The 20,166-nt window shown below is 43.7% G+C and overlaps 2 protein-coding genes across 4 annotated transcripts in view; both read right to left on the reverse strand.

The window, feature by feature from the left end:
* LOC131709360 (butyrophilin subfamily 2 member A2-like) overlaps positions 1–20,166 on the reverse strand; it is a 184,781-nt gene that overhangs the window by 52,301 nt on the left and 112,314 nt on the right. The gene's annotated exons all lie outside the window — the stretch shown is intronic.
* LOC117410031 (E3 ubiquitin-protein ligase TRIM39-like) overlaps positions 17,486–20,166 on the reverse strand; it is a 114,430-nt gene continuing 111,749 nt past the window's right edge. For 2 of the 3 annotated variants that reach the window (XM_059011872.1, XM_059011873.1), the window contains exon 12: positions 17,487–19,383. In XM_059011872.1, coding sequence (XP_058867855.1) covers positions 18,833–19,383 — 551 coding nt within the window. In that variant the 3' untranslated portion in view covers positions 17,487–18,832. Of the gene's footprint in view, positions 19,384–20,166 lie in introns of all 3 variants that reach the window. The other variant, XM_059011874.1, reaches the window with a different exon arrangement.

A 20,166-nucleotide genomic window follows, 5' to 3' on the forward strand; every position in this document is an offset into this window, starting at 1 on the left:
TTTATTGTTTTCACAAAATAACATCCCTACATTATCAGTTAATCTGCTAGTGTAATCAAATCTCAATATTACTCGTCAGTAATTCATACATACTAGACAAGCTGTGGTAACTTCAATTAAAATGTAAGGCTGGATTACAGTTTAACCAAATAAATAAATAAATACATTCATAACGACATGAAACAAAAATACGTTTTGGTAGCTCATAGCTATTTAAATTACAAAATGCGACCCGTTTTAGAAATGGATTTATATACTAACTGCCATTTAAATCTAAATTATATTTCGACGCCAATCTGATAATCTGAAGAAAAAAATAATAAACCAATCAGTAACACACACAGACAGACAGACAGACACTGACAGGGTGAAAAACCCTCATCTGTAAAGAAGGGTTTATTTTTGTGATGGATTTTGTGTCCAGGACTTGTTTTGTTCCGGTGTCACAGAGTATCTGTTCCCCCAGGAACCAATATTAACTCCCCCCCTAGGACCCAATATTTCACCTTGTGAATATTTGTTTCCCCCCCCCTTATTTTTTTGTAACAGGTCTTTGCTAAATCGATGTTAATAATTTGACTGCGCCACCTTGTGTTTATTGAGGACAAGGACCTCGAGTGGTTGGTTCCCACACAAACTCTTTTATCCAGGAGAAGCCAAGCAATCATGCACCAAAAAGAATCTTTACAAGTTTTTATTAGTAATACTTATTTTAAAAATCTCAAACACATTGACAATAATGTAAACCATATGACAATGCCACCTTCAGTTCACAGTCTATAACAATTACTAGTATATATAGGGATGATACAATAAAACAAACTCTAAATCTATCAGTTTCTTATAGTGAAGTTAATTAAACTAGTTACCACAGATTATATTATTGCAGTTTATATAAAATACTTGGATCTATCAGTTTCTTATAGTAAAGTTAATTAATTGCGTGTTCTTTTTGTGATGCATACAAAGTAGACAACAACGTCAGCAATTGAATGGTCTCGTTACAAACTACATTACATTTATAAAGTACACGGTACCAATTTCCCTCCAATCTATTTAAAATGAATATATAAAACAGCTGCGTGCACGCAAGAATAAGATAAAATATAATATAACACATGAAACACAGAGGATTCCTTGCTGCAGGAGCGGGACAGCTGTCAAATAAACCACACAACGTTAACAATAAACTAACAGGCTCCCTGACCGGGGAACCCCAACACGCTGCACCTCGTGTTTGAAATGATCCCCTCCCGGTCAGACACAGCCTTCCTGGTGTGCGACACGAAGTTATAAAGTCTCTGCGCGTTCCAGCTCCAGTCTGCAGCGCGGAATCTCCTTCACAAGTCCGGCTCTCCCTCTCACAATATTCCTCCGCATTTATAAAGGCAGTAGATGATTGGCAGGGCGGGGAGATCAAGCAGCGAGCCGCTGGCAAGCAGAGCCGTGGAACGGGAGACGCGGTTGCTAAGCAACAGGGGGGAGGGGCGTGCATTGGGCAGACAGTCCTTCAGCCAATCGGAGTTTCGCTCGTATAGTTCCATAGAGGAAAGAGAGAAAGTAGTTTAGGGGGGTCCAGAGAAGCAAATCCATCAAACCACACTCGAGATGAGAAATAATAATAAAGAGCTGAACAACAAAACACACATTTATATAAATAAATCAATACACACACACACACACAATACACATTTATCAAATAATAATATGAGAAACACCATCCACACGTGAATAATAATAATAATAATAATAATAATAATAATAATAATAATAATAATAATAATAATAATAAAGACTCTACTACAATCGCACAGTTTCGTTTTTCAAAGCTGGTAAAGGATTTACTCGTGAGTCAGGGCAGTACACGTGCTTATAGAGTGACTGTATCAGATTGGGGAGCTCCGATTGGCTAGCTGGCTGACCAGCGGGGAGCTCCGATTGGCTTGCTGGCTGACAAGAGGAGAGCTCCGATTGGCTTGCTGGCTGACAAGAGGGGAGTTCCGATTGGCTGGCTGGGTGCAGCGGGAAGGAGAGAGCTTGCTGGGCGGACATTTTGAAGAGGAGAGCGACAATCGAATCTGATAAATATTCTTTTCTCTAAGGAATGTAAAATGTTCCAAACATGCGTCTAGAGCTATCGGGAGTGCAGCCTGAACCTTATAGTAATGATCTACCGGTATACTCGGAAGAATAGATGTTTGTAGATATTTCGTTCTTGTGTCTGATTCAAACGTCGATAGATCTACTCGTTATAGTTTTTATGGGTCCGGTTTCTGCACATGAGAGACGAACACAATGTTTGTGTGAACGCACATTTTAATTTAGGAGCACGTATGCGACTAGAAATCCCTAAAGGTTGAATGTAAACAATAAACGAGATTTATTTATAAAGCTGAAAAGTATAAAACAAAAGAGAAAAAAAGAACCTCACAGTCGGATCTAAACTCAAAGCTCAATCGCAATGCACTCTGGGAATGTGGTTTATTGGTGTCCACTGCCCACTGTGAATCACACATTAAAAACTACAAATCCCATACCCGCCAGCTTCACTGAATTATCAACCGACAGTTCAACCAACAGGGGATAAAAGATTTTCCCTGGCTTCAGTTTGACAGCGTTAAAAAAAATAAAAAAATAAATAAATAAATAAAACTCCATGTTGTGCCCGTTTTATCAGGATGCAGGGGAACTGATGGCAGGACAGACTGCATTTTTAACAGGGAGCCAGGAGCTCAAACATGAAAATATCTTAAACACAGCGCTTCAAAACGGCACGCAGTGTGCGGAGAGGCAGCTCAGCGCGCTGCCATAAACAGCAAGCAGCGCCTTCTGAGGAACATGCGAGCAGGCAGCTAAAAACAAACAACCGTCCATTTTAATTGTGTTGATGCAAAAGTATTGAACCGCACAAGTGTGTGTAAGAAAGGAAGGAAACAAAGATCTGTAGATATTCAACTTTTGAAGTGCGCGTCTATCTTTTTTTTTAATTAGGCGCACATGTGCCTAAAAGATACCGCGTAGAGCGTCTGTTACGTGTTTGTTGTTGTGGTTGTTTTGTTTCATTATTGCTGTTACGCATTGGACGATATTATATGAAATCCCGCTAATAATTGTTGCTCATAGCTGACGGGTGGATCGCGGATCGCGTTGAGATCCCCCACAATGCATCGCAGTGTTTGCTGTTTTGGCCCCCACTGGTTTAGTAAAATACACTTGCGCTTGTTCACCACACTGTAGCTAATCAAGCTCTTCTTAAAACCTCGAATGGGTGACACTGCTGTGCAATAGGAGTCTTATCTCCATCTCTGCAGTCATGGAAATCAATTCTGGGTTTAGAAACCAAGCAGCTTTCTCACAGCAGTTCACATGTGCTGGGTAGTGTTAAAAACAGTCACCTCTGATGGGAATACAAGCACTTCCAGCCTCCGCTCCAGAGCCATCATCAGGTACAGATTCACTAACTACAGGAAGTACAATTCAATCACATCAGGGACTGCAAGAATCTGCTGATATAGTGAGCAACTGCTTTATATTTTGGTATGGATTCCCCCAAATTCACTGTCTAAAACAAGTTTAATGTGAATTTCTGTAAACCCCTTTAATAAAAAGCAGTTTGTCAGGCTGAAACAACCTCAAAATCTGAAATCAAGATTTCTGTTTGAATACTGAAGTGCCACTCTGGTTGCTTCAAGTGAGGCCCCCAGATGCTTGGGTGTTGTGGTTTTGAAATGGTTTCTTCTGCCACCAGTGACGAGGAAAAAACACAAAAGTGATCACTGGCGGCATTCACGTGCACAAGTCAGGGCAGTTTTCCTCGCGAGGAGTTTGCCATACTTTTCAGGACTTGCGTTGCTATGCAGTTCTGATTTAGGGGGAAAAAAGCGTCCGTACCAATGCAGATGAGTCAATTCATAGTTATTTAGTGTCGGTGTCTGCTTAATAAGTAGAAAAAGAACGACTCTGAATATCGTGATGAGAGCTTCATGCGTTGCCATGCAGATAAAAACATTTAACAAGAGAAATGACGTGTTGTCACGCACATTCTGAATTACACCGCGCATTATTTGTATGGTTACCTTTCCAACACACGCGCACACACACAATTATATAACATATTTACTACTAAATACAAGTTTTATACTTAGAATTTATATGTGTGTCAGTGTGTGTGTATCAGTGTGTGTGTCAGTGTGCGTGTGTCAGTGTGTGTGTCTGTATCAGTGTGTGTGTCAGTGTGTGTGCGTGTGTCAGTGTGTGTCTGTATCAGTGTGTGTGTCAGTGTGTGTCTATCAGTGCGTGTGTGTATCAGTGAGTGTCAGTGTGTGTGTGTGTGTGTGTGTGTGTATCAGTGTGTGTGGGGGGGGGGGTGTCAGTGTGTCTGTGTGTGTCAGTGCGTGTCAGTGTGTGTGTGTGCGTGTCAGTGTGTATCAGTGTGTGCGTGTGTCACTGTGTGTGTGACAGTGTGTGTGCGTGCGTGTGTGCGTCAGTGTGCGTGTCGGTGTGCTTGTGCATTAGTGTGTGGGGGGGGTGTCAGTGTGTGTGTCAGTGCGTGTGTGTGCGTCAGTGTGTCTGGGGGGGTGCGCGTCAGTGTGCGTGTGTGGGGGGTGTCTGTGTGTGTGCGTCAGTGTGTGTGTGGGGGGTGTCAGTGTGTGTGTGCGTCAGTGTTTGTGCGTCAGTGTGTGTGTGCGCGTCAGTGTGTGTGCGTCAGTGTGTGTGCGTCAGTGTGTGTGTGTGTTTCTTCTCAATGGAATATCACTGCTCTGTGTGTGTGTGTGCGTCAGTGTGTGTGTGTCAGTGTGTGTGTGTCAGTGCGTCAGTGTGTGTGTGTGTGCGTCAGTGTGTGTGTGTTTCTTCTCAATGGAATATCACTGTGCTCTGTGTGTGTGTGTGTGTGTGTGTGTGTGTGTGTGAGGGAGTGCTCTGTTATTGTTGTGTGTGTGTGTGTGTGTGTGTGTGAGTGTTCTGTTATTGTTGTTTATGTTCTGTTAATGTTCTGTTATTCGGCACACTGGACCTGTAGGGCGGTGCTCGTATTCTTCATCCTAGCCTGTAGTTACACAAAAACGATACACTAGTCAGAATTGTTATTATTATAAAAGCCCACCAATACATGGTATTTTAAATGCATTCAAGAAGTCCATTTTCATAAACCAGATTATTATTTTTTAAACTGGTATTAATTTCAATATTACCGCATCAGCTGAAACGGCTGTGATGACAGCTGAAAATGACGTCAGTGGCTGCGCTGAGGCACCGTGTTGAAATATTTTGAATCTTCACTGCGCTAGTCATGTTTTTGATTTGATTTATATTTACGTGTTCAATGAAAAGTAGACTGAATAAACTTTCTTCATGTAATTTGCCTTTTGTGGGACATTTAGAAATGCGAAAAATCCAATTCCAAAATTCACTCGTATTTTTTTGACCTAAACCAATCAGGCACTTTGTAAGATTTACATGATTTGTTGTTGAAGGTGTCTGTAAATCGTCATGAAATATTTAGCCAATCGGGGTGGCTCTTTTTTTTAGATGAGGGCGTTAATGTTGTAAATGCTTCGGAAATTAACATTCCTGCATTGAATCCTATGAAGAGGACAGGGCGATGATGTCACAAAATGGGCGGGGCTAACGGTTACGCGCTTTCCTGTCATTGTGGCTTTCTACCACCGAAAATATATTTTAAAATTAAGCACAGTTATATCTTATTTTCTTGACAGTACAATGCATTCTCATTCATATAAACTATTAGTTTGGTTTTGATATTTAGTTAAGAGATCACGAGTCCTTAAAAAATCCCAAATTTCCATTTTTCGTATCGCCCTATTTTAACACCAGCTAGAGTTAAATCAAAAGACATTGGCGCAGGTGATTAATATCAAAGATATCGTATGAAGATTAATATTGGAATCCTGATATCACACATTAAAGAAATGTATTTTTCAAAATGTTTATTGGTGATCTGTCCTTATTTCATATAAAGTTGGATAGCTAGCTGGTTTTCTTTTTGACATGTCACATGTGCTTAAGGAGATGCTGGTTCCAGTGGAATGTAAGGGAGTGAGGTGATATGTGAGGGTTCCTAAGACAGACCCCAAGTATGATTACACTGAATTCATCCAAGCAGCTCAGTTAAGACAGAATCTCAGGACTATTTCATTTCTTTTGTTGTGGATAGTTCATTTGTAATCAGATGGGCTACATTTAGGTAGGCTTAATGTCTTGCAGTGGAATTCAATCTTGCGCTCTTGTGAGTGTCTCAGGTCAGTCCAATGGTAGCTAACGTGCCCATTTTTTCTCAGTTCAATTCAATCTTGCCACCAGAGATCCACGTGAACTTAAATGACTCTTCAGGAATTGAAGTTGATGCAGACATCTTTGATGAGCTTATGACGTCAAGTGAAGTATCCTTCAAAGTCTTCACTGGAGAACAATCTGGTAAGACTTTGAGTTATAGGCTAAGCAAAGTTTATCCTGTTGCGCATTCTGCTTAAAACTCTTTAAATTCTCAAAATGATATCATACGGAGCAGAAGCGGACATGACGTCCTGGCTAACTACTCAAGCTAGCTGTGCTTTAAAGACCATTGACCGTGTTTTGCATTGGCTAATGTAAGGAATTTATTGAAAGGAGACTTGTGATTTTGACATTGTCATGACAATTTTCTGTCAAATTAGATGTCATTAGTCATCCTATCATCCGTTTTTTATTACAGCAGACGATAGGATGACTCATCTAATTTGACAGAATTGTCATGGCAACGGCAAAATCACAACTCTCCTTTCAACTGATTGCTTACTTTAGCCAGTGCAAAACACAGTCAATGGGCTTTAGAGCACAGATAGCTCGAGTAATGAGCCAGTTTGTCATGTCTGCTTCTGCTCCCATTGTGTGTGTCTTCAGATCTATCCGAGGCCTCGTTCTGCTCAGTGGAGTCTGATTCATCATCAGGTTCAACTGTGATTCTTGAAGAAACCATAGCAAGGAGAAGAAATCGGACTGATAGTCCCGTAGACAGTAATGCAGCAGGAGGTGTGAGTTTAAAAATATATATTTTTTATTGTATGCACTGCTTGTGTATTCGTGAATGTTTTAGAACACATTGTGTGGTTTCTGCCATTTCCAGCACCCTTGAAGATGCACTGCTGTGGCTGTTAGGTTTTTATCTTGTTCTTCCAGATGATCAGTGCCATCCTTGACTCGAAGGCAGGTGGTGAAAAGATATTCCTTGAGTTTGCCAAAACCAAGAGTCTCTCTGATAGCACCCGTAGGCTATTAGTGAACATGCTTGTGGCAGATATGATTGAGAAGCATGGGTAAGTGAATGATTCAATGTGCTGGGTCTGTATGATAACAATGCTAGAATTACCTTTCATTACTGATAACATAATCACAAACCAACATTTTGTCTGGCACGATTTTAGTCAGACTTAGTCTTAGTCATTAATTTTCATATATTCATGTTGTGGTGTTCTGTTGCAATTTATCTTAAAAGGAGGGCCCCCCCATCAAGTGTGCGCACCAAGCATGCCCTGGGAATCGTGACTTTATTCCCCTATTTGAAGGATCCAGATTCAAGTAATGGATATGTAAGTTTGGATTATTGTAGGTAACAATGCATGCACATTTTTAACCTTTCTTAATTAAATTGGTGGGGCCAAATTGCTTAAATTATCAGCTCAGGACTCATCTTGTACTGGGGACACCTGGCCAAGAGTACTATGGTCATAAATAGTGACTTATGTATTTCAGTGTTTCCCCTAGATTATAGTCCAGACAGGGTGGAAAGGCTCCATCTCTCATCCAGACCCTCTTTATCCGAAACTGTCAATAGAAACCAGTAGAAGCCTAAGTCTTTCTGGTGGGGGAGCACGAGACCTAGGCAGGCAGGGCTGCCCTGCATACAATGGTAAGGGGAACTCTGTTTTGTCAAGTTCTTACTGTGTTTTCCTTTTGAAAGGAACACTACTGCAATGCCGAAAGTGGATCGGGTTACCTGGCCTGGAGGATTAAGACTGTCCAACGCAACACATCACATGGGACCAAGAAGAGATCCATGTCCACATACCAAGATGGTCCAAAGGCTAAGCGGGCTTCACATTCAACTGTTGACGAATGCAGAGAGGCGATATCTGTGCTTCAGCATTCAACTGACGAGTCACTGGTCAAGGAGAAGATGAGGGCAACATTCAAACACAGACAGAACATTGTGCAGGATCCAGAGAAGTCCTCAACCATCTTGGGCGTCTTCCCCCGATTCCTTGACATACCAGGCTTGGTAGTTATGATTAGAAGCAAGCTTTTTGCCATACTTTGTAGATTTAAAGATAAGAGTTTTGTGAAGCAATGTTGGTTCAATGTTTTTCAGATCGACCAAGACTTCACAATGCTGTTTGGAGAGGATGCATCTGGCAAGTTCCTGGCGAAATGGCCAACTTTGTTGAGACCCAGGGTCATCGCAGACTCAAGAACCTACCCCCCCAGTGCCCATTTGGAAGCCCTCCTCTCTTCTGCGCAGCACGACTCTGATGATTTGGGTACATGAGTACATCATTTCTGCTTGACCACCAAATAGTTGTAAGTCTTACTAACATGTCATGTGAGCTTCAGGTTTTTACTGTAGCGTTTACTGTAGCGTTTGCTCTACTGTGTTTATACTTCACTAAGACTAGGATGGGACAGTGACTTGGCAGCCATTCTGTTGCTGCTGCATCTGCTACCCCCGACCTCAAAAGGCAAGAGGGCTGCAAAGATCGGTGTCTCTCAAGCTGCTGACCATCTGGTGAAATATATGAATTTGGTTGTGCTTTTCTGTGCCACTCTCCTTTTATCTAGCACAGTGCCTACTTGCCATACACACAGCCCCTGCAAGCCCCTCTCCCGCCCCTTGCTTTCTGACAGTTTCACCAAGGTGATTGGAGGTGCATTGCAGACAGCAGCTGTATCGTAACCAATCAGCATGTTTGCACAATCCGAGTGCAATAATGGAGGCTACTTTGTACCTCAGGCTACTTTGTCTTTGTGTTGTGTGACAGAAATGAATGGCTGTGGTTTCCCCTATGTTCTTTCTTTCAGGTGGGGACGAGCATGGTGACCTTCCTTGCGCAAGTTGGACGTGAACAGCCCTTCCTCCTCTGTGTTGGCGAACAAAAGAACATCATCCAGATATTCTACATCGTCGTTGACCAGAAGGCCATTCCAGTTTATACTCTGATGTTTCCACAACTAGTTGGGTGAAGAACTATGGAAGCGAGTATCACATTGGTATGTTTGTTTGCTCAGGTACAGAAAGTGAAATGCCTGTATTCAAGAAGATCATTAATGTGATTGTAAAAGATGATCAAGCTTTTCTTTTGACCTCGAATGTTGCTACATTGTGTTTTGATGATTACTTAAATGCATTCAGCATTGAAGAAATAAGTGATGCATTTACTGTGATATGTGTAGAAGACCTGGTTTACCATAGACCTTATGACAGACAGTTTTCGTATGACACGGATGATGAGAGAACATACATTGTCCCATACTGTCACATTGTATGACTCGCATTTTGTTTTTGATGTGTGTAGAAGAGCTGCTTTACCATCGGCCGTACATCAGACTGTTTTTGTATCATACTGATAGAGAACACATTGTCACAAGTTGTGTCATGTTTACCTGTTCAATGTGAGTCAGGGTAATGTCACGTGTTGAATGTGGTGTACATGTTGAGATTAAAAGAAATAACAGCAGATTCTGTGCTGTGTTTATTTTAGTTGTAAGTACACTAAGGTTAAAGGCACAAACACATTGGGGGGTACAGGGGGTATTATATGGCTGGAATGGTTATAATTCAAGTTTACATCCTATAGTGTGAACTCTATTAGAGTGAAAGTTACACGGTGAGAGTTGATTTTATATTTACACCCTACAGGGTTGAAAGGTAGAAATCTGGCAGAGTAAAAATGTACTCTGATGGAGTTGATTGTTAAAACATTACACTAGTGTAGAGTTAATGCAACAATAACCAGGGTTGGCCACTGTTCATTTTTAACTATTTACAGAGATACAGTAACTCTGCTAAAGTGTTAAAAAGCTAAGACTTTCAAAAGTGTAAAATTAACACTGTGTAGAGTGGGACAGTATAGACACTTTCTGAGTGTTCAATTTAACACGATTAGAGCTGATTTAACACGTGAGAGGGAGAGAGGGGGCGGGGCAGAGAAGGAGGGGGAGACGCTGCTAGGCAACCGGCTCCTGAACATTCCACTCCGCTGAGCAGAGACCGTTAGGATTTAAAAATGCCAAAGTTCCGAGCGGCGTCAGGCGCTTCGTTTAATTAACACACCGTTGCTGGCATTTTAATTTTGAAGATAACCATATTTTAAATACTCAAATAGCACTGATAATTCATATGTTAAACTATAACGCCACACTACTTAGCACTCCGAGAAATGTACAAACGATTCATTTGTAAAGAATTAGCTGTGAGATTGTTTAGATAAATAATCAGAATTATGGATGCATGGATTTTGTATTAAAACATAGCCACATGTATGTTTGTTTCATGTCGTTGGACAGGGTGTGTGTGTGTGTGTGTGTTATCATGAGGTAATATCACCACACCTTGGGTGCGTTGTGAGGCTCTAGATGAAATGGAGTCCTTCAGCCGCCCAGGAAGTGGTGATCTATTCATGAACACAGCTTTAGACCTACAGGACTATATTTATATATCCCTACACCCCACTGCTCACAGCTCCACTTGCACACTGAAGTGAATAAAGACAGACTGCATTTCCCAGCGTCGCTCTCTCTTTTTAAAGCTGCGCCTGCACACTGAAGTGAATAAAAAAAGACTCAGGATGTGTTCACAGAGATCATTCTCTGCAGAATCTGACCAGTTTATCCAATGAACTTCTATGAACTGGTCAGATTCTGCACATGATGATCTCCGTGAACGCACCCTTAAAGTCTCCCTTTCACAGCTGCCTGGTTCAGCGCAGTTAATTCAGAAGCGGTTCTGTAATTACAGATATTAAGGAAGCGCATTGCTACCTTACAAAAATAAATAAATAAAAATAAAAATCACGTAAATAGAGAACCATCACGGAACTACGTGTTAAAAAATGATCACGTATATACGTGACAAAGTAACACGTAATTACAAGAAATGAAATTATCACGTGACTACGTGTTAAAATGTATGTTTTTTTACCCCCGTGTTGTTTAAGTGGATGCGCTGTAAGTAGGATCCAGTCACTCTAATAAGCACATGTACTGCCCTGACTCACGAGTAAATCCTTTACCAGCTTTGGAAAAACGGAACTGTCCCTCTTCCTCCGCTAAGAACCTCGAAGTCACCCTGGACCCCTGCCTCTCTTATTCCCAGCACATCTCCACTCTGGCACGCACTTGCTGATTCTTCTTGAGCAACATCCAAAGAATCCGACCCTTCCTCACCAACTACGCCACCCAGCTCCTGGTCCAGGCCTTGGTACTCTCCCGCCTAGACTACTGCAACTCCCTCCTGGCTGGCCTACCTGCGTCCGCCACCCGTCTGCTCCAGCTTTTCCAGAACTCTGCTGCCCGCCTGGTGTTCTCTCTGCCTCGCTTCTCCCACGCAACTCCACTGCTCTGCTCACTCCACTGGCTCCCGATCACCGCTCGCATCCAGTTCAAGACTCTTGTACTAGCCTACAGATGCCTTGACCAGACTGCACCCAGCTACCTCCAGACCCTCATCTCTCCCTACACCCCCACTCGACCTCTCCGCTCCTCCTGCACTAGAAGACTGACTCTACCTCCTCTACGCTCTCCTGCCTCCAGAGCCCGCTCCTTCTCCACCCTTGCTCCGCAGTGGTGGAATGACCCTACAGATGTCAGGACTGCCCAGTCCCTGACAACATTCTGGCGGCTTCTTAAGACTCACCTCTTCAGACAGCACCTGTAGAACTCCTCTGTTTTTCCCCTGAGACACTATCACCCTTCCTTAAATGCGCTTTATTTGCTCTTATCTGCCCCCTATTTTACTGCATTTAATCCTGTACTTCAGAGTACTGTAATCTGCCAAGTGTTTTATCTGTAGTATTTTGTATTTAATCATATCTTGATGTAACTATCACTGTCACTGTTATCTGCTGTATTATTGAATTGTATTTTGTCACACTTGTACTTGCTTGAACCAAAGTCATTGTATTTATCTTGCTCTTATTGTATTATTACTTGTACTGTGGTTCTTGAAATGTATTTGCTTATGATTGTAAGTCGCCCTGGATAAGGGCGTCTGCTAAGAAATAAATTATAATAATATATGAAAAAAAAAAGAATGGTAGATGCAATACTGGAAACCACCACAAGATGGCTACCGCTTGAATGTTAAAGGTTCTACTGATATGTGATAGATGATAATTATAATACTAAAAAAAATCTCAAGCAGGGAGATACAGTAGAGCAGCAATCAGAAACGTCTTGGTTGTAGAATCTACAGTTTACCACACCAGTAGTATGAGCACAAAGTGAAGCTATAAACAAAGTGTTAGATAACACTACAAACACACAGCAAACTGCATGATGAACGTGCTGGAAAACTGGAACTAAAGCAGCAGAGAGCAAAATAAAGAAAACATCTAAGAAATCAGAACAAAAAGAACATACAAGAAACAGTGGCTGTGCGCACTCCTGAGATACAGAAGAAATCATATCAGGAACTCCACGAAAACATACATGATTCTGTTAGACACAAGCCTTCTGGTTGCGTTACCCTGGTGAGCTCTTGCTGTGGTCACACAAAGGAGGAGTTACACCAGCTCACCCTGAGGAGGTTAAAACAACGAACCTGATCACGCAACCAGCAAAACAACACATTAAAAACATAATGAGAAAGATCACACTGAGAAGAAATGCAAACGACGTGGGGCTTACCTTCTCTGGAGGAATTCACACGCGTGACGTATGCTGGCAGTCCTGATCAGAAACAGCGCTGCGGTCAAGAGCAACAACGAACACAGCTTTTATAAGGGGAAGTCAATGAGTTACAATTAACACACAATTAAGTTAGCAGTAGTCCTACCTGCTACAATTGTAAAGCACAGAGAGGTGTGGTAAAGCATAGGGAAGCATTGTAAAGCACAGAGAGGTCTGGTAAAACATAGGGAAGCATTGTTGAGCACAGAGAGGTCTGGTAAAGCATAGGGAAGCATTGTTAAGCACAGAGAGGTCTGGTAAAGCATAGGGAAGCATTGTAAAGCACAGAGAGGTCTGGTAAAGCATAGGGAAGCATTGTAAAGCACAGAGAGGTCTGGTAAAGCATATTAAACACTCAATACAAATGATGTATCTCTGCTCTCTCACATTCTGTCTCTCCCTCTCTCCCAGGTATCTGCTTCCTCTCCGGGGGTCAGAGAGAGGAGGATGCCTCTCTCAATCTCAACGCCATTAACCAGTGCCCCCTGCCCAAGCCCTGGAAGTTCACCTTCTCCTACGGGAGAGCCCTGCAGGCCTCCACGCTCTCCGCCTCGGCAAGCAAGCCAGGAGACCTCCAGGCTGTGCAAGTGGCCTTCACTGAAAGAGCCAGGGTACGAAGGGGCGTTCAAAAAGCGCCGGTCTGTAAAGGAGACAAAATCCTTAAACTGAGCTCCAGTATGAGCAGAGATGCTGTTTGTACATCGGGCATCTCCTCCTAGGAACTCCTTGCCTTCAAACATAAAAACAGCCTCTTCACAATCCCTTTTTAAATCACTCAGAAAGATGTGTTCTAAATCTGAGCAGGGCTGCAGACCCTGTAAATACCGACTGTGACCAGCATCGTGAACACTGGAGCGGTGTGACTTGTTGGTTATTTTGTTTGAAGTGTTCTTGTCCTGTTTCGATGACTGCTTGCTCTCTCTCTCTCTTTCTCTCTCATGATTTTTGTAATGTTGTTTCTTGTCAGGGACCCCCTTGTGAATGAGATGTCTCTCTCAAAGGCTCTGTCCCAGTTAAATACATACATCTGAATGATTGGCTTTGCAGAACTCGTGTACCACGTACATGCAATGCCATTGGAGGTGTCTTCAGTCAGTTTTGTACATTGCTGTTGAATGTAACTGGTGTGTGTCTATCTCTGTGTCTGTGTGTGTGTCTATCTCTCTCTCTCTATGTCTGTCTGTCTGTGTCAAGGTGAGGCTCAAGCGATCAGGCAAAGGCAGACGTTGCAATAGTGAAGCTGCTAAGCACTTTTATTTAACCCACTGAAGATACTGGCTTGTTACAGCCTTGCATACACCCCGGCCTCATTTAAAATGGAATAATCCAGTGGAGCTCCAATCACGGCTCACAGTTAAATAGGAAAGTAAAGAGAATGTTGCTGTTGATGGAGTTGGTGCAATAATTGTGCGCATTTATACTGTAGAATGTGAGTGAAGGGAAACGAGTACCGGTGTCAACCAATATTGGTTCCCTTGAAATATTTGTGTGTGTGCCACCCCCACCCCCACACACATGTGTGTGTGTGTCCTATTTCTATGTGAATTCTGCATGTATAATGTTCGTGAAAGTGTGTAATGCTTGCAGGCTGTTCTCATGTATTATTGCAGGGGAGACTGGACCTGTCCGAGGGGACTGGGGGTACAAGGTTAGGGTTAGGATTTAGTTGAAAGGGCAGCGATATAGACTTCTATGCAAAGAAGGATGGCTGTTAGAAATAAATAAGGGGGGAACAAATATTTGAAAGATGAAATATTGGTTCCTAGGGGGAGTTAATATTTGTTTCCTGGGGGAACAGCTATTCTCTGACACCAGTACAAAACAAGTCATGGACAACAAAATACATCAAAAAAATAAAGACTTGTTTACAAATGAGGGTTTTTCACACTGCCAGTTACGTCTACTAGACCAGTGCGCTCATTAAACTGGGACCAGTAAACCTCACACACTGAGCCACTGCTTTTGCAATCTGAATTTTACATTCCAAAAGAAGATTTTTACAAATTAAAAAAAAAAAATGTGAAGACATATTTAAATAGCTTTAAATAAAAATCTACACTGTTGGAAAATTAAAGTGTGTGGAAATTCATGATTTTTATTTTCTTTAAGTGATTTATAGCTTAATAAAAATAATTTCATACAGATGACCTGCTTGGAAGTTAGCTCTCAGCTGTCCAGTTTTTGAAAGATGTTCTCGCAGACCTGGATTTGACATGATCACTGGATTAAAGGAAGTTCTGTTTCTGTGCCTCGCACTCGGGAAGGCTGCTGGACTCCCCGCCTCACTTCACCTCTGCAGTATCTTCTGGGTCATGTTACTGGCTGACGGCCTGCCAGTCAGCAGGGGGAGCAGCAGCTGATTGGTCAATGACAGGAAAGAAACCAGCGAAGGGGCGGGGACAATTTCATCCTCCAGGTGCACAAGGAAGTGCAATCCTAACTGAAACCATGGCTTGCAAACAGAGATTTCTTTAACCGGGTGTAGCACTGTAGCACATATCACGTTGTAAAATGAAAAGTTTTCGTTCTAGTAAGCTTTTGAAAGCCTGGCTTGTGCAAACAGAGATTACCCCAGGGTAGCACCAGAGGTGTTCAAATGAGAATCCATGTTTTGCTGCAACATCTTTCAAAAGCTGCACATGTGAGAGCTGTGTAGTGAATGGAAGTGATGGACCGCTAACACTGAGGGAATTCTTTTTTGAGCTGCAGTAGAATTATTTTAATAAGAACTGAAATTGGTTTCAGTGGTCTGTGTAACCCTCATCATGGAAACTAAAATAAAATCAAAAACAACGGGCACAAATGGATTATATTTTGAGTTTTTTTTTTTTTGTAAAATCTCCCAGATGTTTTAAATACAAGGTGAACATATTTTCCATGTATGCTGAATAAAAATGACAATTAAAACACATCTGAACAGAATCTGTTCTGTTTCTTTAAGTATTTCTAAATCAGACTGGAAGTAACTGCTTTGAGGAGGAGGTGGTGATATGTAAACTAACTGGAGTGTGTACAGAGCCTGCAATCCTCCGCAGATCCCCACTCGGAGTTTCAAACAAAGTAGAGATATCATCCATTACTATTAAACAGGCAAGCTTAGACACACTAAAAAAATCCCCTCTTACCAGCAGTGTAGATCTGTAGTACAGCCCCAGCTGTCTCCCCCTCCCTCCCTCTCCCTCCCCCTCCCCTCTCTCCTCAGTGGTGTGGATCTGTAGTACAGTCCCAGCTGTCTCCCCCTCCCTCCCTCTCCCCCTCCCCTCTCTCCTCAGTGGTGTGGATCTGTAGTACAGTCCCAGCTGTCTCCCCCTCCCTCCCCTCTCCCCCTCCCCTCTCTCACCAGCAGTGTGGATCTGTAGTACAGCCCCAGCTGTCTCCCTCTCCCCCTCCCCTCTCTCCTCAGTGGTGTGGATCTGTAGTACAGTCCCAGCTGTCTCCCCCTCCCTCCCTCTCCCCCTCCCCTCTCTCACCAGCAGTGTGGATCTGTAGTACAGCCCCAGCTGTCTCCCCCTCCCTTCTCTCACCAGCGGTGTGGATCTGTAGTACAGCCTCAGCTGTCTCCCCCTCCCTCCCTCTCCCCCTCCCCTCTCTCACCAGCGGTGTGGATCTGTAGTACAGCCCCAGCTGTCTCCCCCTCCCTCCCTCTCCGCAACGGTGTGGATCTGTAGTACAGCCCCAACTCCTCCCCCTCCCCTCTCTCCCCAGCGGTGTGGATCTGTAGTACAGCCCCAGCTGTCTCCCCCCTCCCTCCCTCTCCCCTCCCCACTCTCACCAGCGGTGTGGATCTGTAGTACAGCCCCAGCTGTCTCCCCCCTCCCTCTCCCCTCCCCTCTCTCACCAGCGGTGTGGATCTGTAGTACAGCCCCAGCTGTCTCCCCCTCCCCAGCGGTGTGGATCTGTAGTACAGCCCCAGCTGTCTCCACCTCCCTCCCTCTCCCCCTCTCTCACCAGCGGTGTGGCTCCGTAGTACAGCAGTTTCTCCTCCATCTCTGGATTGTTGGCCGACACGGCTACATGCATCGGAGTCCTCGTGTTGTAGTCGGCCTCTTCCAGGTTCGTTCCCGACAGGAACCCCCCGTGCAGCAGCGGGAAGTCCTTCATGGATACTGCACTGGAGGGGGCGTGGCCAGAACACAGGGTCAAACTGAGGGCACTTAGACTAAGTGTGTGGAGATTGCTGACTATAGCAACTTGACTAGAGCACAGTGTTTGATTGCTGACTATAGCAGCTAGACTAGAGCAGTGTTTGACTATAGCAGCTAGACTAGAGCACAGTGTTTGATTGACTATAGTAGCTAGACTAGAGCACAGTGTCTCTGTGAAGAATCTGCTCATGGACCCACCAGGCTTGTTATTGTTGAGAGTTATGTGTGAAGAATCACAATTAAAATGTCCAGTTTAAGGATACAATTCATTCATATGTGTAATGGTCTAATTTAATCAGCACTCTGCTGTCATGAATGTCTTTCTTTTTACGAGTTCAAGATTGCCGAGGTAAACAATTGAGCAGTAAATCACATAACACCGTTATATTTTTTATACATTTTATCAAGAAAGATAGAAAACAGATGTGCTACAAAAACAGAACAGAAGATTCATATCAAAATAGCAGAAATCAGGTCACTAAGTTTAGCAATGAATAATACTCAGGGAACATCTCAGCTTCAGTGTAAATATTGATTACATGGAAAATAATGCATTCATCTATTGTCTAGAAAGTCTTTTATCATTATTTATTTCTTAGCAGACACCCTTATCCAGGGAGACTTACAGCTGTTACAAAATATCACAGTACAAAATTAGAGGGGGGAGGGAGGAGAGAGGGAGACGGAGGAGAGAGGAGAGAGGGAGAGTAGAGAGGATGGAGGAGAGAGGGAGAGTAGAGAGGGCAGGGTGGAGAGAGGGAGAGTAGAGAAGGCAGGGAGGAGAGAGGGAGAGTAGAGAGGGCAGGGTGGAGAGAGGGAGAGTAGAGAGGATGCAGGAGAGAGGGTGAGAGGAGAAGGCAGGGAGGAGAGAGGGAGAATAGAGAAGGCAGGGTGGAGAGGGAGAGTAGAGAAGGCAAGGTGGAGAGAGGGAGAGTAGAGGGCAGGTTGGAGGAGAGAGGGAGAGTAGAGAAGGCAGGGAGGAGAGAGGGAGAGTAGAGAGGATGGAGGAGAGAGGGAGAGTAGAGAGGGCAGGGTGGAGAGAGGGAGAGGAGAGAGGATGGAGGAGAGAGGGAGAGTAGAGAGGATGGAGGAGAGAGGGAGAGTAGAGAGGGCAGGGTGGAGAGAGGATGGAGGAGAGAGGGAGAGGAGAGAGGATGGAGGAGAGAGGGAGAGTAGAGAGGATAGAGGAGAGAGGGAGAGTAGAGAAGGCAGGGAGGAGAGAGGGAGTGTAGAGAGGGCAGGGTGGAGAGAGGGAGAGTAGAGAGGATGGAGGAGAGAGGGAGAGTAGAGAGGATGGAGGAGAGAGGGAGTAGAGAGAGCAGGGAGGAGAGAGGGAGAGTAGAGAGGATGGAGGAGAGAGGGAGAGTAGAGAAGGCAGGGTGGAGAGAGGGAGATTAGAGAGGATGGAGGAGAGAGGGAGAGTGGGAAAGGGAGGGGATTAGCATATCAGAGGGAAGGGAGAGAGAAAGAGGGGAGAGCCATAGGGGAGGCAGAGAGGAGAAGGGGAGAGGAGAGAAAGAGAGAGCAGGAGATGGAGAGAGGTGGAGGGGAAAGAGAGAGGGAGACAGGAAGGAAGAGTAGGAAAGGGGGTGTAGAGAAATAAAGAGGAGGGACTCAGGGTAAGAGGGTGAAAGAGAGAGGATTTCTTCTCATCAGCCCAGAAGAGTGCAGAGAGAGTGTCAGTGAAAGTGAAGAGGAGATTGTCTGAGCTGTTTGAATAGTTTCCTGGTTCAGACAGCAATGTGTGTTTAATCTGCAGCGCTGACAGGGTCTGGGTCAGGGGACTCCAGCACAAGGTCTGTTTTCTTGTCCCCAGTCCTGAAGAATGGATAGAGTTTCTCATTGGGATTGAACTCCATGTCAATGAAAGTGTAGATGTGAGATCTGGTCTCCACATTGTAAAAGGAGAGCTGCCCTTCCTCATAATCCAGATACACCCCCAGCTTCTGGGGCTTCAGGCTCCGGGGGAGGGGGGTCCGGGGGTCAGTGAGAGCAGTGAACTCATCACTCCACCACTCCACAGTCCAGTAACCCTGCTGGGGGGTCATGCTGAACCCCCCCTTCCTCGGTGCAGACTCTCTGCTGACTCCTAATCTCCACGGTGTATTCCCCCCCACCTGCACCTGCCAGTAGCGTCTCCCCGAGGTGAAGCCCTCCCTGCCCAGCACACAGAACCAGCTATCAAATCTCTTTGGATTGTCAGGGAGACTCTGCCGTGTCTCTCCCTCTCTCACTCGTTTCCCCTCCGAAGACAGGATGAGCTCGGGGTGTGCTGTATCAGGGTCCAGAGTCACATCAACTGTGGAGCAGAGAGGAGACATCATTATTATTATTATTATTATTATTATTATTATTATTATTATTATTATTATTATTATTATTATTATTATTATTTTCACAAAAAGGGTTTAAAAAAAAAAAAACTGGCCTAACAGGACATTTTCTTAACCAGCCAAACCACAACCTAAAATAACCTTAAAATGACATCCAAGACAGATTATTATTATTATTATTATGAGCAGTATTATTATTATAAAATAATATAAAAGAGGAACGAATGAAAGAAAGAAAGAAAGAAAGAAAGGTGACAAAGGCAGAAGGTGAGCCTCTTACATCAATTAAAATGAATCTTGAAATAATAATATTTTCTAGATATAAATATTAACTAAACCCCGAGATCGCCTCGTACAGTAAAGTCTCTTAAATCGACAGGCTGAACTCAAGCTGCAGTTTGGAATTGCAGTTGGAACTGCAGCAGTGTTCTGTTGTCATGGAAACGGCAGTGAACGCAATGAGCCGCGAGATACGCGATCCTGAAGAGGGGAGAAGAACAACACAAACTGAAAGTGTGAGAGAAAACCCTGACGGAGGCTCTTCCCTGACCGGCGAGTGAACACGATCTGGAGCCCAAACATCTTAGCCTTTTCAGACCAGCACACCCGAGCCGAGGACCGGTTTATAACGTAACCACAAAATAATATGCGTGATTACTGATCACTTTATTCATTAGAGAAAATGATAATGGTTTATATTACGTGGCATAAATTAATATTAAATTGTATATTAAATTTACGTTCAATTA

The sequence above is a fragment of the Acipenser ruthenus genome, chromosome 43 (genome assembly GCF_902713425.1).
Source record: "Acipenser ruthenus chromosome 43, fAciRut3.2 maternal haplotype, whole genome shotgun sequence".
NCBI lineage: Eukaryota > Metazoa > Chordata > Actinopteri > Acipenseriformes > Acipenseridae > Acipenser > Acipenser ruthenus.